Source organism: Oncorhynchus clarkii, chromosome 18 (genome assembly GCF_045791955.1).
Source record: "Oncorhynchus clarkii lewisi isolate Uvic-CL-2024 chromosome 18, UVic_Ocla_1.0, whole genome shotgun sequence".
NCBI lineage: Eukaryota > Metazoa > Chordata > Actinopteri > Salmoniformes > Salmonidae > Oncorhynchus > Oncorhynchus clarkii.
Window position 1 is genome coordinate 6,414,915 of NC_092164.1, and position 13,241 is coordinate 6,428,155.

Here is a 13,241-nt window from a genome sequence, read left to right on the forward strand (position 1 = left end):
AAGCGTATTATCACGTGGAATTGTCTATCACCCTCGTACCGTATCATGGTCTACCAGTAGATGGCAGTGAGAGAAAGCTGTGCCAAGACGAAAACAACCATCTTAAATGCTTTATGAAGCCTTCATATAACTTTTATGGCTTCAGCCTTTAAAGTTGTTGCTTGGGTTCATATCTACAGCAAAGATAGTTACAATGTTGCGATGTATAATAGAAAACAAAACCAGGAGCATTTCCATAATATTTAATTTCAAAAAATAAATCTTTAAATATCTCATTATACATAATATTAAAATCATAAATATTTCAGACATCGCTTTAATAAAATACAGTAAATGTTGCCTTAAAATATCATACCTCTAGATATGTTCTATACATGAAGCCTATACTTTCCTTCAGTTGCCAAGTTGCGACATCATAGTTGTGTCGTGTTACGGACATCTTACTGTGAAGCAATCAAAAAAGATCAAAAAAGAAAATGCTTTAGATGTTCTTCATAATGGCTTGATTTCAATGAGACACCTCTCAATGTTAAATAAAACAAACTCTCCCCCCTTTAGAAACTATGGTCTCACCACAGACACCAGTCCACCTGTCCCATCTGTGTGAAGAGGACACACCCATTTGTAGTTTTTCCTCGGGGGTCACAATGATTTGTATACTATGGTGTGAGAGAACACATTGTCTATCTGTCCAGATTCATTCATGGCTCAATCTCCTCTCTCCAATGAAATAGGCGTGGTCAGTCATCAAGCCCCACCCTTTTCCTGAGAGTCCGCCCTCTGCATCAGTGTGCTAGACTCGAGAACAAGGTAAACCCCGCCCTTTTATAGTCAGGTCCAATGGGGCATCAGTCCAGTGGGTCATCTGGTCTGTATATCTCACCAACCAAGCCAGTTACATTACTTCCTCTTCCCCAGCTCGAGTTTCACCTCCCTGGGTCAGCCAGTCCCCAGGGATGGAAGTGTCCAGAGTCCAGCAGCAGACTACCTATCCAGTACAGTAACTGGGAGTACCAGTGAACCCCGGTGTCTCCAAAATGTCCGCCAGCGGAGCCAGTCCAACGGTGCAGCAGGCGGAGCGGGGCGAAGGCCCAGTGGGCGAGGTCATGCCCGTCCACCACCGCGTAGCACGATGCCACCATGCCGTTCACCGACAGCGTCCCATGGCGGGTGAGGGGCGCAAACACACCCTTGTCCTCCTGCACACTCACCCTGGAGATGCGCGAGAGATGCCCCACGTCTTTTCTCCCCTCCTCCCCCTTTCCAACCCCCTCCCCAGACACTGTGGTTAGCACACACTGTCCCGGCCGCGCGTCGCTGGCGTATACTGTCCTCATACTACCCGGAGTTGGCTCCGCCCCTTCAGAGCAGTTTCCCTTGGACACGAACAGCAGGTGGGCAGCGGTGAGTGACAGGCTAACCCCGCCTTCTGTCCCAATGGTGTAGAATTCCTTCCGGGTTGCGGGGTCGCGGTCCAGGAAGGTGAGGACCTCGCTGTAAACGAGCTCTCCGCTGCCGTCGCTCCCTGAAGAGGCGAGGACTCGCTCACCCGGCTGCAGGTCCTGGATCAACCTTTGACCCCCGTCCTCTAGGGTCACCCACGCCCCTCCCGGAAAACACCCTCCTGATTTAGTGGCAACGGAGTGCTCTGAGAGAGAGAGAGAGAGAGAGAGAGAGAGAGAGAGAGCAATTGTGAAATAATGCATTCTGTGAGGTGGGTAGGTACACAGTAAGTCTACGTATAGCAAATATATTCCGCCCTTAAAATAAATATTAGCTTCTTTATTTCCGTCTACTCCACAGAAAAGAACAAAAGCTGGCTGAAAGATTAAAGCTGCTATTTGAATGTGTGTGTGTGTGTGTTTCCATCCCTCAGTTTGTGTGTGTGTAAGTCTGTGTTCATTTGTGTTTTAAGGTGCTGAACTTGATGTGGTACGTTGGGACTATCTCAAGTCTATCTACACAAATATTTGTGCAAGGTAGGACCAAGGCCAGGTCCAGCCAAATGATCGGAGAATCAGGAAGTGGAGGTTAATCATCTGTGGACCGAGACTCCGCCCACTGCACCAACATAACCTCAAACTCCACATCATCTCCAATGTATGGTGTAACATGCCATGTACTTGGTTGTTCAGGGGTAAAGTTTCCTCTAGGCACAGGTCTAGGATCAGCTTCCGTTCCCCCAATCATAAGCTCCATTAGTGGGGAAAATATAAAACTGACCCAAGATCAGCATCTAGGGGCACCTTCTTGGTAAATCATTCTTCTTCTTCATTCACCTTTCCAGTCCTGAATGTAGTAGGGGTCTGGTTGGGTAGCGCTCCCTCGTGGGCTCTTTGTATTGGTGTCAGTTTTTGGGTCCCCCACTCAGTTATATTTGACCTTTTATTTAACTAGGCAAGTCAGTTAAGAACAAATTCGTATTTTCAATGACGGCCTAGAAACAGCCTTGTTCAGGGGCTGAACCACAGATTTTTACCTTGTCAGCTCAGGGATTCAATCTTGCAACCTTTTGGTTGCTAGTCCAACGTTCTAACCACTAGGCTACCTACCGCCCCGCCCCTCAGTAAGTGTTAGAATGGAGTTTCAAGGAAGCCTTGGTATTATGATGTCACTTGTAGCAGCAGATGAGACTTCTTGGTCTATGAAGAGATGTCTTTCTTGAGTGGTTTTTCTTTTTCACAGTTTGAGGTTTCAGTTGGGGAAAAAAAAAAAAAAATGGCGCCCGGTGCCGTCTTCCGATCAAGTCAAGGACTGGTGACTCGCAACCCGATCTGGGTAGGAAAGACAGAAGGAACAGAGGAAAAATAAATAAAGAGAGGATAGAGGGAAAATAAATAGAGAGAGGATAGAGGGAAAATAAATAGAGAGAGGATAGAGGAAAAAGAAATAAAGAGAGGATAGAGGGAAAATAAATAGAGAGAGGATAGAGGGAAAATAAATAGAGAGAGGATAGAGGGAAAATAAATAAAGAGAGGATAGAGGGAAAATAAATAAAGAGAGGATAGAGGGAAAATAAATAGAGAGAGGATAGAGGGAAAATAAATAGAGAGAGGATAGAGGGAAAATAAATAGAGAGAGGATAGAGGGAAAATAAATAGAGAGAGGATAGAGGGAAAATAAATAAAGAGAGGATAGAGGGAAATGAAATAAAGAGAGGATAGAGGGAAATGAAATAAAGAGAGGATAGAGGGAAAGATCATTTCAGGCACCACGTAGTACAAGAGAAGACAGTTTGATCTGTCTCTGCTCTGTTTTGCTCTATTCTGTGTTCTATACCGTTCCCCTGACAACCAAATCAGTCCTGAACAAGGATCATCGCTTAGCTACACTACTAACGTCTGTGGCTTTATCAATGAGGCTACATCAATGGGAGAAAGAAGAAGCAGAAGAGACACAAAGTCAACTGAAGCAACGCTGCGCACCAACATATTGCCGCAGCATAGCATGCCAGTAACATAAGGGAATCATTTCTAGCAAAAGGGGGGTTGTGAGTGAGTGACCACATAAAGTTGCAGTAGCTACCTCTCCCTTAATGGTGAGTCACTCTACTGATCCTAATGTAAGCTTTAAGCAACAATGGCCAGGTCATAGATGGGTCAAGAGACAGTTGTGGTGAAGAGGGTTAGAAGGGGTTAGGGAAGAAGCTGAGAAGTCAGTCACCCAAAGCGGCTGTATGTCCCTCTAGCTGTGACCCCCCCCCAAAAAAAGCAGGCGTCCGTTTTGATTTGATCCATAGTGACGAGGTGGCCACTGTTGAAGGGCGTCTTCAAGTGGTTCAGTGTTATGTTTAGTAAGGAATGTAGAGGTGATGCTGTCCCTCCTCTGCTAAGTGTCCAATGTGTGTCCAGTTAAGGTGAAGGCAGTCAAAAACCCTCTCAAATCATTCACTGTGTATCAAATCATTCACTATCCATATTTTCACTATTATCACGTACCGAGAGAGTGAGAGGTTGTTTTTTTTTCATTAGTGGCAGTTAGGTGAAACAGACGTCCATGCACAGTGTGTTACTGCTACATCCTCCTTTCTCCTTCCTCCGGTCTCTCTCTGATGCTTGTTCAATCTCCCTCTCGCTCTCCCCTTCAGCCCTCTTTCCCTCCCCTCCTTCCTGCCCCTCTCTCTCCGTCTCTCACCCGACTTCACACTGCAGTGCACGTGGGCCTTGGACTCGTAGTAGACCCAGTCGAAGCCGGCCTCAACTGCCAGTCGAGCCAACATGGCGTACTTGTTGCGGTCGCGGTCAGAGGTTGTGATGTCGACCGCCCGTCCCTCGTAGTGGAGCGACTCCTCAGAATGGTGGCCGTCCTCGTCCCAACCCTCTGTGACCCGGAGGCGCACCCCCGGCCACAGGTTCATCACCGAGATGGCCAGAGAGTTCAGCTTGTCCTTGCAGCGCTGCTCGGGAGGGTAAAGGGTTAAGGGTCATGGGAGGGAGGAGAGGGAGGAAGGGAGGGGAGGGAAGAGAGAGAGACAGGAGTGTTAGAGATGTGGGGTGAATCTACATGTGTCAGTGTGTAATCCAAAGTGCATTTATAACAGTTCATGGACTTAAAATTTCTGAAAGAATGATTACACATCATTACACAATGTAGTCCATAGCTCTTTCTCAATGGTCTTTCCTTGATTCCTCGTGTCTTCTTTTCTCACATCCTGCTCAAAAGGCATTGGAGGAGAAGATCAAAAAGTCCAGACACAAGCATTCGAGGACAGCCAATTGAGAAAGAACCCTGGTGCAAGAGCTATCCATCAGGCATCCACCCCATCCAACCAATGTAGAAGCCTGGGGCTGTTCAACAAACCAGCCACCCCACCACAGAAGGCCCCACTCCTCAACACCTCCCCCTCTGCATCTGGCCAGTAGACAATGCCCCCCTACAGTCTCAGCCTGGGTGTTTGCTCTCTGTGGCGAGAGAGGAGGCTGAGAGTCTCAGTTAGGGACCGGAGATAGGGTGGAGTGGTAGGTGGGATAGGGTGGAGTGGTAGGTGGGATAGGGTGTAGTGGTAGGTGGGATAGGGTGGAGTGGTAGGTGGGATAGGGTGGAGAGGTAGGTGGGATAGGGTAGAGTGGTAGGTGGGATAGGGTGTAGTGGTAGGTGGGATAGGGTGTAGTGGTAGGTGGGATAGGGTGTAGTGGTAGGTGGGATAGGGTGTAGTGGTAGGTGGGATAGGGTGGAGTGGTAGGTGGGATAGGGTGTAGTGGTAGGTGGGATAGGGTGTAGTGGTAGGTGGGATAGGGTGTAGTGGTAGGTGGGATAGGGTGTAGTGGTAGGTGGGATAGGGTGGAGTGGTAGGTGGGATAGGGTGGAGAGGTAGGTGGGATAGGGTAGAGTGGTAGGTGGGATAGGGTGGAGTGGTAGGTGGGATAGGGTAGAGTGGTAGGTGGGATAGGGTGGAGAGGTAGGTGGGATAGGGTGGAGAGGTAGGTGGGATAGGGTGGAGAGGTAGGTGGGATAGGGTAGAGTGGTAGGTGGGATAGGGTGGAGAGGTAGGTGGGATAGGGTGGAGTGGTAGGTGGGATAGGGTGGAGTGGTAGGTGGGATAGGGTGTAGTGGTAGGTGGGATAGGGTGTAGTGGTAGGTGGGATAGGGTGGAGAGGTAGGTGGGATAGGGTGGAGAGGTAGGTGGGATAGGGTGGAGAGGTAGGTGGGATAGGGTGGAGTGGTAGGTGGGATAGGGTGGAGTGGTAGGTGGGATAGGATGGAGTGGTAGGTTGGGGTGAGGTTAGGGGGGTATTGGGGTAGAGGGGTGGTGTGAAGTTAGAGGGTATTGGACAGGAGGATAGAGGGAGAGGTGGGTATGAACAGCCAGCCAATGCAGCTCTCCCCAAATTTGGGTCTGGTGAGGGTGAGCAAATAGAGGGTGAGAGGTCCTATTGAGGACCCTGAGGGTGTTGGACGTTCCCTAGTCACACACACACACACACGCCAAGCACACCACACACACACACGCACGCACCAAGCACACACACACTTGCCCTCAGATCACCTAAAGCTAAATTTCTCATTATTTTTTTCTCATTCACAATAGGATACATGACACTACTTTATGAAGATAACTGAACACACAGAGCAGGGTCTTCAAATCTCATCCTATATGAGGTCCGGACTACTGCTGGTTCTCTCTTCTACCTGATAATGAATTGCACTCACCTGGTGTCCCAGGTCTAAATCATTCCCTGAATAGAGGGGAAGAATAGAAAAAAGCAGCAGAACTGGCTTGGAGGTCCAGATTACAATTCGAGGGACATGTAGACAGTGTGACATATAGCTTCTGCAGACTGAAAGGGTGGGTTAGGTCACAGGATTCCCAAAGCCGGTGATATACACAGGCCCTTACTGTTTCACCCTGTGTACATTTCTGTTCAGAACACATACAGTGTACGTGTCTGGTAGGTGTATTATATATATATATATATATATATATATATATATATATATATATATACACACACATATATAAACAGAGTGTACAAAACATTAGGTACACCTATATGTACACAGTGAATTTGGAAGGTATTCAGACCCCTTGACTTTTTATCCACATTTTGTTACGTTACAGCCTTATTCTAAAATGGATTTTACATTTTTTTCCCTCATTGATCTACACACAGTACCCTATAAAACCGAAATACCTTATTGACATAAGTATTCACTCTCTTTGCTGTGAGTTGAGCTCGGGTGTATCCGTTTTCCATTGATCATCCTTGAGATGTTTCGACAACTTGGAGTCCACCTGTGGTAAATTCAATTGATTGGACATGATTTGGAAAGGCACACACCTGTTTATATAAGGTCCCACAGTTGACAGTGCATGTCATAGCAAAAACCAAACCATGAGGTTGAAGGAATTGTCTGTAGAGCTCCGAGACAGGATTGTGTTGAGGTACAGATCTGGTGAAGTGTCCCCAAGAACACAGTGGCCCTCCATCATTCTTAAATGGAAGAAGTTTGTAACCACCAAGACTCTTCCTAGAGCTGGCCGCCCAGCCAAACTGAGAAATCAGGGGAGAAGGGCCTTGGTCAGGGAGGTGACCAAGAACCCGATGGTCACTCTGACAGAGCCCCAGAGTTCCTCTGTGGAGATGGTTGTCCTTATGGAAGGTTCTCCCATCTCTGCAGCACTCCACCAATCAGGCCTTTAAGGTAGAGTGGCCAGATGGAAGCCACTCCTCAGTAAAAGGAACATGAGAGCCCGCTTAGAGTTGCCAAAAGACACCTAAAGACTCTCAGACCATGAGAAACAAGATTCTCTGTTCTGATGAAACCAAGATTGAACCCAAGCGCATTGTCTGGAGGAAACCTGGCACCATCCCCACGGTGAAGCATGCTCATGGCAGCATCATGCTGTGGGGATGTTTTTCAGCGCCAGGGACTGGGAGACTAGTCAGGATTGAGGGAAAGATGAACAGAGCAAAGTACAGAGAGATCCTTGATGAAAACCTGCTCCAGAGTGCTCAGGACCTCAGACTGGGGTGAAGGTTCCCCTTCCAACAGGACAACAACCCTAACCACACAGCCAAGACAACGCAAGGGTGTCTTCGGGACAAGTCTCTGAATGTCCTTGAGTGGCCCAGCCAGAGCCCGGACTTGAACCCGTTTTAACATCTCTGGAGAGCCCTGAAATTGGCTGTGCAGCGACGCTCCCGATCTAACCAAACAGAGCTTGAGAAGATCTGCAGAGAACAATGGGAGAAACTCCCCAAATACAGGTGTGCCAAGTTAGCGTCATACCCAAGAAGACTCAAGGCTGTAATCGCTGCCAAAGGTGCTTCAACAAAGTACTGAGTAAAAGGTATGAATACTTGTGAAAGTGATATTTCAGATTATTTTTATGAATTTGCAAACATTTCTAAAAACCTATTTTTGCTTTGACATTATGGGTTATTGTGTGTAGATTAACGAGGAAAAAAACATTTTAATCAATTTTAGAATAAGGCTGTAATGTAACAATATGTGGAAAAAGTCCCGGGGTCTGAATACTTTCCGAATGTAGTGTATACACTACCATTCAAAAGTTTGTGGTCACAGAAATGTCCTTGTTTTTGAAAGAAAAGCAATTTTTTTGTCCATCAAATTGATCAGAAATACAGTGTAGACATTATTAATGTTGTAAATGAGTATTGTAGCTGGAAACGGCTGATTTTTAATGGAATATCTACATAGGCGTAGAGCAACCATCACTCCTGTGTTCCAATGGCACTTTGTTTAAGCTAATCCAAGTTTATAATTTTAAAAGGCTAATTGATCATTAGAAAACCCTTTTGCAATTATGCTAGCACAGCTGAAAATCCTGATTAAAGAAGCAAAAGAACTGGCCTTCTTTAAACTAGTTGAGTATCTGGACCATCAGAATTTGTAGGTTCGATAACAGGCTCAAAATGGCCAGAAACAAGAAACTTTCTTCTGAAACTCATCAGTCTATTCTTGTTCTGAGAAATGAAGTCTATTCCATGCGAGAAATTGTCAAGAAACTGAAGATCTCGTACAATGCTGTGTACTACTCCCTTCACAGAACATTGCAAACTGGCTCTAACCAGAATAGAAAGAGTGGGAGTAGTGCACAACTGAGCAAAAGGACAAGTACATTAGAGTGTCTAGTTTGAGAAACAGATGCCGCACATGTCCTCAACTGGCAGCTTCATTAAGTAGTACCTGCAAAACACCAGTCTCAACATCAACAGTGAAGAGGTGACTCCGGGACGCTGGCCTTCTAGGCAGAGTTCCTCTGTCCAGTCTCAATGTCAACAGTGAAGAGGTGACTCCGGGACGCTGGCCTTCTAGGCAGAGTTCCTCTGTCCAGTGTCTGTGTTCTTTTGCCCATCTTAATCTTTTATTTTTATTGACCAGTCTGATGGCTTTTTCTTTGCAACCTTGCCTAAAAGGCCAGCATCCTGGAGTCACCTCTTCACGGTTGACGTTGAGACTGGACAGAGGAACTCTGCCTAAAAGGCCAGCATCCTGGAGTCACCTCTTCACGGTTGACGTTGAGACTGGACAGAGGAACTCTGCCTAGAAGGCCAGCGTCCCGGAGTCACCTCTTCACTGTTGACGTTGAGACTGGACAGAGGAACTCTGCCTAAAAGGCCAGCATCCTGGAGTCACCTCTTCACGGTTGACGTTGAGACTGGTGTTTTGCAGGTACTATTTAATGAAGCTGCCAGTTGAGGATTTGTGAGGTGTCTGTTTCTCAAACTAGACACTCTAATGTACTTGTCCTCTTGCTCAGTTGTGCACCGGGGTATACACATACATACATACCACACTGAGTGTATGAAACATTAGAAACACCTTCCTAATATTGAGTTTCCCCCCTTTTGCCCTCAGAACAGCCTCAATTTATCAGGCATGGACTCTACAAGGTGTCAAACGGACTGAAACAGGGATGCTGGCCCATGTTGACTCCAATGCTTCCTTCAGTTGTGTCAAGTTGGCTGGATGTCCTTTGGGTGGTGGACCACTCTTGATACACACTGGAAGCTGTTGAGCTTTGCAGTTTTTGACACTCAAACCAGTGCGCCTGGCACCTACTACCATACAATATTCAAAAGGTGTGTAAATCTTTTGTCTTGCCCATTCACCCTCTGAATTTCACACATACACAATCCATGACTCAATTGTCTCCTCCCCACATCGACACTGATTGAAGTGGATTTAACAAGTGACATCCATTAGTGATCATAGCTTTGGCCTAGATTCACCTGGTCAGTCTGTCAAGGAAACAGCAGGGGTTCATAATGTTTTGTATACTCAGTGTATGTATTCTACCGCATGATTTCTATTAAGTGGAGACATAGGCAGAGGCACTGCCACTCTCGGCCAACTGCACAGCTAAACTCGGGCTAGATTGGTAGTGGCCCCTATAGGTCACAATCATATTTTGACACTATGCGTCTTTTACGTGTTGCATTTGGATAGGTTTAGGCTATTAGTTTGGCCAATGTTGTATTTCAAAATCTATGTATGGTGTTCTAACTTATTTTTCTATGTCGGTCCTCTCAGGTTCACCGGGATAAGAATAGCTCATTGCAGAGTCCCAATAGATGCCTTTTCACAGTGGTGTGGATTTTAACATCAATTTTTTTTCCTCTGCGGTCGCAGACACGAACTCGAGTCCATAAATCAGTCGATTAATTTTGTTGGTTTTACTTTCAAGGTACAGATCGACGGGGTTTCTGTAGGCGCGGTTTCGCACTGACCACGAGCTACACAAACATTCGATGTCGAGTTGACAACACGTGCCTGTGCAGTGTGCACACCTATGGCTTCAGCCGCTGAACAGTCACGTCTGTATGCGCGCTCCAGTGCCACTCGCGGGCAGGCAAGTCACCGCTGCTGATTTAAAAATAAGAGGCGAAAAATGTGTATAATTAAGTCTTGAATGCATGTGAAGTGGACTATTTTTGCACATGTGCTTCAAAAACAAACAGAAAAATAACACAAAATGGTGAAAAACAAACAGGAGGTTGTCTCCTGTGGCAGGCGGCGGCGGTCGCGCTCCGAGCACATAAATTGTGCGCAGGTCAAGTTAAACGCGCAGCCCTGTGTGTTTGTGTGCGCTTGGAGCGAGGTGACAGCTAACAACCCGAGTGAGATCTGGCACTCTGTTTCCACGTGGGGGACATAAATGCTCGCCTTTCAGAGGAAGCCCGTGGTCACAAGAGGCAGATATAAATACTTTATTCCTAGGGAATTGAAGTCAAATAAATTCCACTCTCGGAACCACATCAATGAGCGTGTCGTAAAAAGTCTGACAGTCCAAAAGGCGACCGTTAACTCTTAAACGAACTGTAAACATTTGCATATGCACCGAGTCAGGCTCTGACCAAGTAGGACGATTGGGTGTTTTTCCCCAAAAATGTAAAAACAGAGGACATAGTGTTTAATTAATTACATGCTTCCACTATTCCGTACTTTTATAGAAGGGGTTGCGTTATAAGGTTTGTTGCAGCTGCCCAGCTTTACGCATGCGGCAGCCCCAATTTAAATTAACTCCAAATATCTCATGTGATGCTATTTCAGCTCTGCACGAAAAATGTTGGAACCAACCATCAGACCAGTTATTGGAGCCGCCAGTCCAACTTTTACTGATGTCCTGCGGGCGACCTGATGAGGGCCAGACTGGCAAACCTCTCCATATCCCAATACCATTCTGAGTCACCCTCCATATCTATCATGTTGCCAATAATACGCTCTTTGGATTGCGTGACTCAAGCACGTTGTGCAAATACGCACTCTGTAATCAGTGCTGTGCACTGCTCCTGGCCAGGAAACCAAAGTCAATAACACCGCATCGATAAGACAGGTCCACGGGTTTAAAGGCTGTACAAAGTACAAGAGGTAGGCTTTAGGGAGCTACCCAATCCCACATACAAGTGTCCCAAGTGCAGATACGTGTTTGACATGGCCAATGAAGCATGATATCACAGTAGGGCTTTACGAATCTAGTCTATCCAGGGTATAGGCTAGTCTTACCTGTGTCATCATCCGGTCTGCACCTGTGTTCTCTTCATCTTTAAATATGATGTCAGGGTTATAGTTCGGGGTCAGCTCTTTGAAGCGCTCCGAGTTCCGTGTTATTTTCCCCTCATATCGACCACTCGCACCTAGTGTCTTCTCCGCTACGTTAGGGCTGAACTGCTTGTAGGCAAGTGGCGCAAGCTTCCTCGGTGACCTCCTCTTGCCATATCCCCTTCCTGGCCCGCAGCCCTCGCTGACCTGCGAGAGAATCACTGCGCACCCGGCGAGGCACACCACGAGCCTGGGGAGTAGCATTCCACTCACCCACGCCAACGGACACCCCAAAAGGAGGTGACAGAAAAATGTCACTGATCAATTTAAAACACCTCCTCCCCCTGGTCGCTGCTTATCTCCTTTCACAGGGTACAAGAGGGGGAGGAGGACAGTTACAAATTAATCACCAAGTCCCCAAAACTCGCCATATCCCGGCGCGCAAAAAGACGCTGCGCTACTGGAGATGGAGTACAGCGCCGGCGTCTTTTAAAACCCCAGGTAAGATCCCCTATAATAAAGTACCGGCGCGTTCAGCTGCTCCTCTCACGGTGAACGTCTCGTCTCACAGTTCAAGCGGAGACACGCGCATAAATAGGGAAAAATCGTTTATCTTGGCAGACAGGTTCAAAGCCGTTCCCTTAGCTGTGAGAAACGTCCCTTTAGTCAGACAGGCCCCGGTGCGCAGACTGACTGGGCTTTTTGGGTAGCGGTCAAAGGGTGTCCCCGCAGCGGTTTTCCTGCCACTCGGCTTGGCTCTCAATGCGTGGCCTGTGGTGCAAGACTCTCAGCTCAACTGGAAATGGAAGAGTTCCGAAAGATCAGATGCCGTGGAGGAGACCGCGCCCTGCCAGTCCTGCCCTCTGTCCCGTCCCAGCCTACCTCTCCTCCCATCTGGTCAGCCCGGCCGAGCCATTTCACTTTATTGCCCACACGCTCGGCTCTTTCTGCTCAACGCCACTGTGCGAGACAAACAACAGCCTACAGCCGTCTAGACTCGCACACACACCGATACTGTCCTTTGGACCCGTCTGATTATCTTGGACTCATAACCTGGTGAAAGACACGCGCGCGCTGCGCCCCCCCCCTCCCCCTCCCCCTCCAGAATATTGTTAATGCGAACATAATTGAATCGCCCTCAGTAAGAAGCGCGGTAATTGCCGCATGCATGTCCGATTTCATTAAGGGAGACAGTCAGGACTTCCAAAACCTGTCAACGACTCCTGTACCCTCACTGTGGTCACCCCTTTTCTGCTATAACAGCCTCCACTCTTCTGGGAAGGCTTTCTACTATATGCTGGAACATTGCTGCGGGGATTTGCTTCCATTCAGCCACAAGAGCATTAGTGAGGCCCGGCTCGCAGTCAGCGTTCCAATTCATCCAAAAGGTGTTCGATGGGGTTGAGGTCAGGGCTCTGTGCAGGCCAGTCAAGTTCATCCACACCAACCTCGACAAACCTCGGCATTGTCATACTGAAACAGGAAAGGACCTTCCCCAAACTGTTGCCACAAAGTTGGAAGCGCATAATGGTCTAGAATGTCATTGTATGCTGTAGGGTTAAGAATTCCCTTCACTGGAACTAAAGGGGCCTAGCCTGAACCATGAAAAATTGCTCCAGACCATTATTCCTCCTCCACCAAACATTACAGTTAGCGCTATGCATTCGGTCAGGTAGCACTGTCCCCCAGTCCAGTGGCGGCGAGCTTTACACCCCTCCAGCAGACTTGGCATT

General features: G+C 47.4%; 1 protein-coding gene across 1 annotated transcript; it reads right to left on the bottom strand.

The window, feature by feature from the left end:
* Positions 1-226: 226 nt before the first annotated feature.
* On the bottom strand, positions 227-12,522 carry LOC139372962 (indian hedgehog B protein-like). Its single transcript, XM_071112865.1, has 3 exons — positions 11,473-12,522; positions 4,135-4,396; positions 227-1,648 (listed from the first exon to the last, which is right to left on the bottom strand). The coding sequence occupies exons 1-3, from the start codon at positions 11,770-11,772 to the stop codon at positions 927-929; spliced, it is 1,284 nt and encodes a 427-aa protein (XP_070968966.1). The 5' UTR covers positions 11,773-12,522; the 3' UTR covers positions 227-926.
* Between the last annotated feature and the right edge of the window lie 719 nt (positions 12,523-13,241).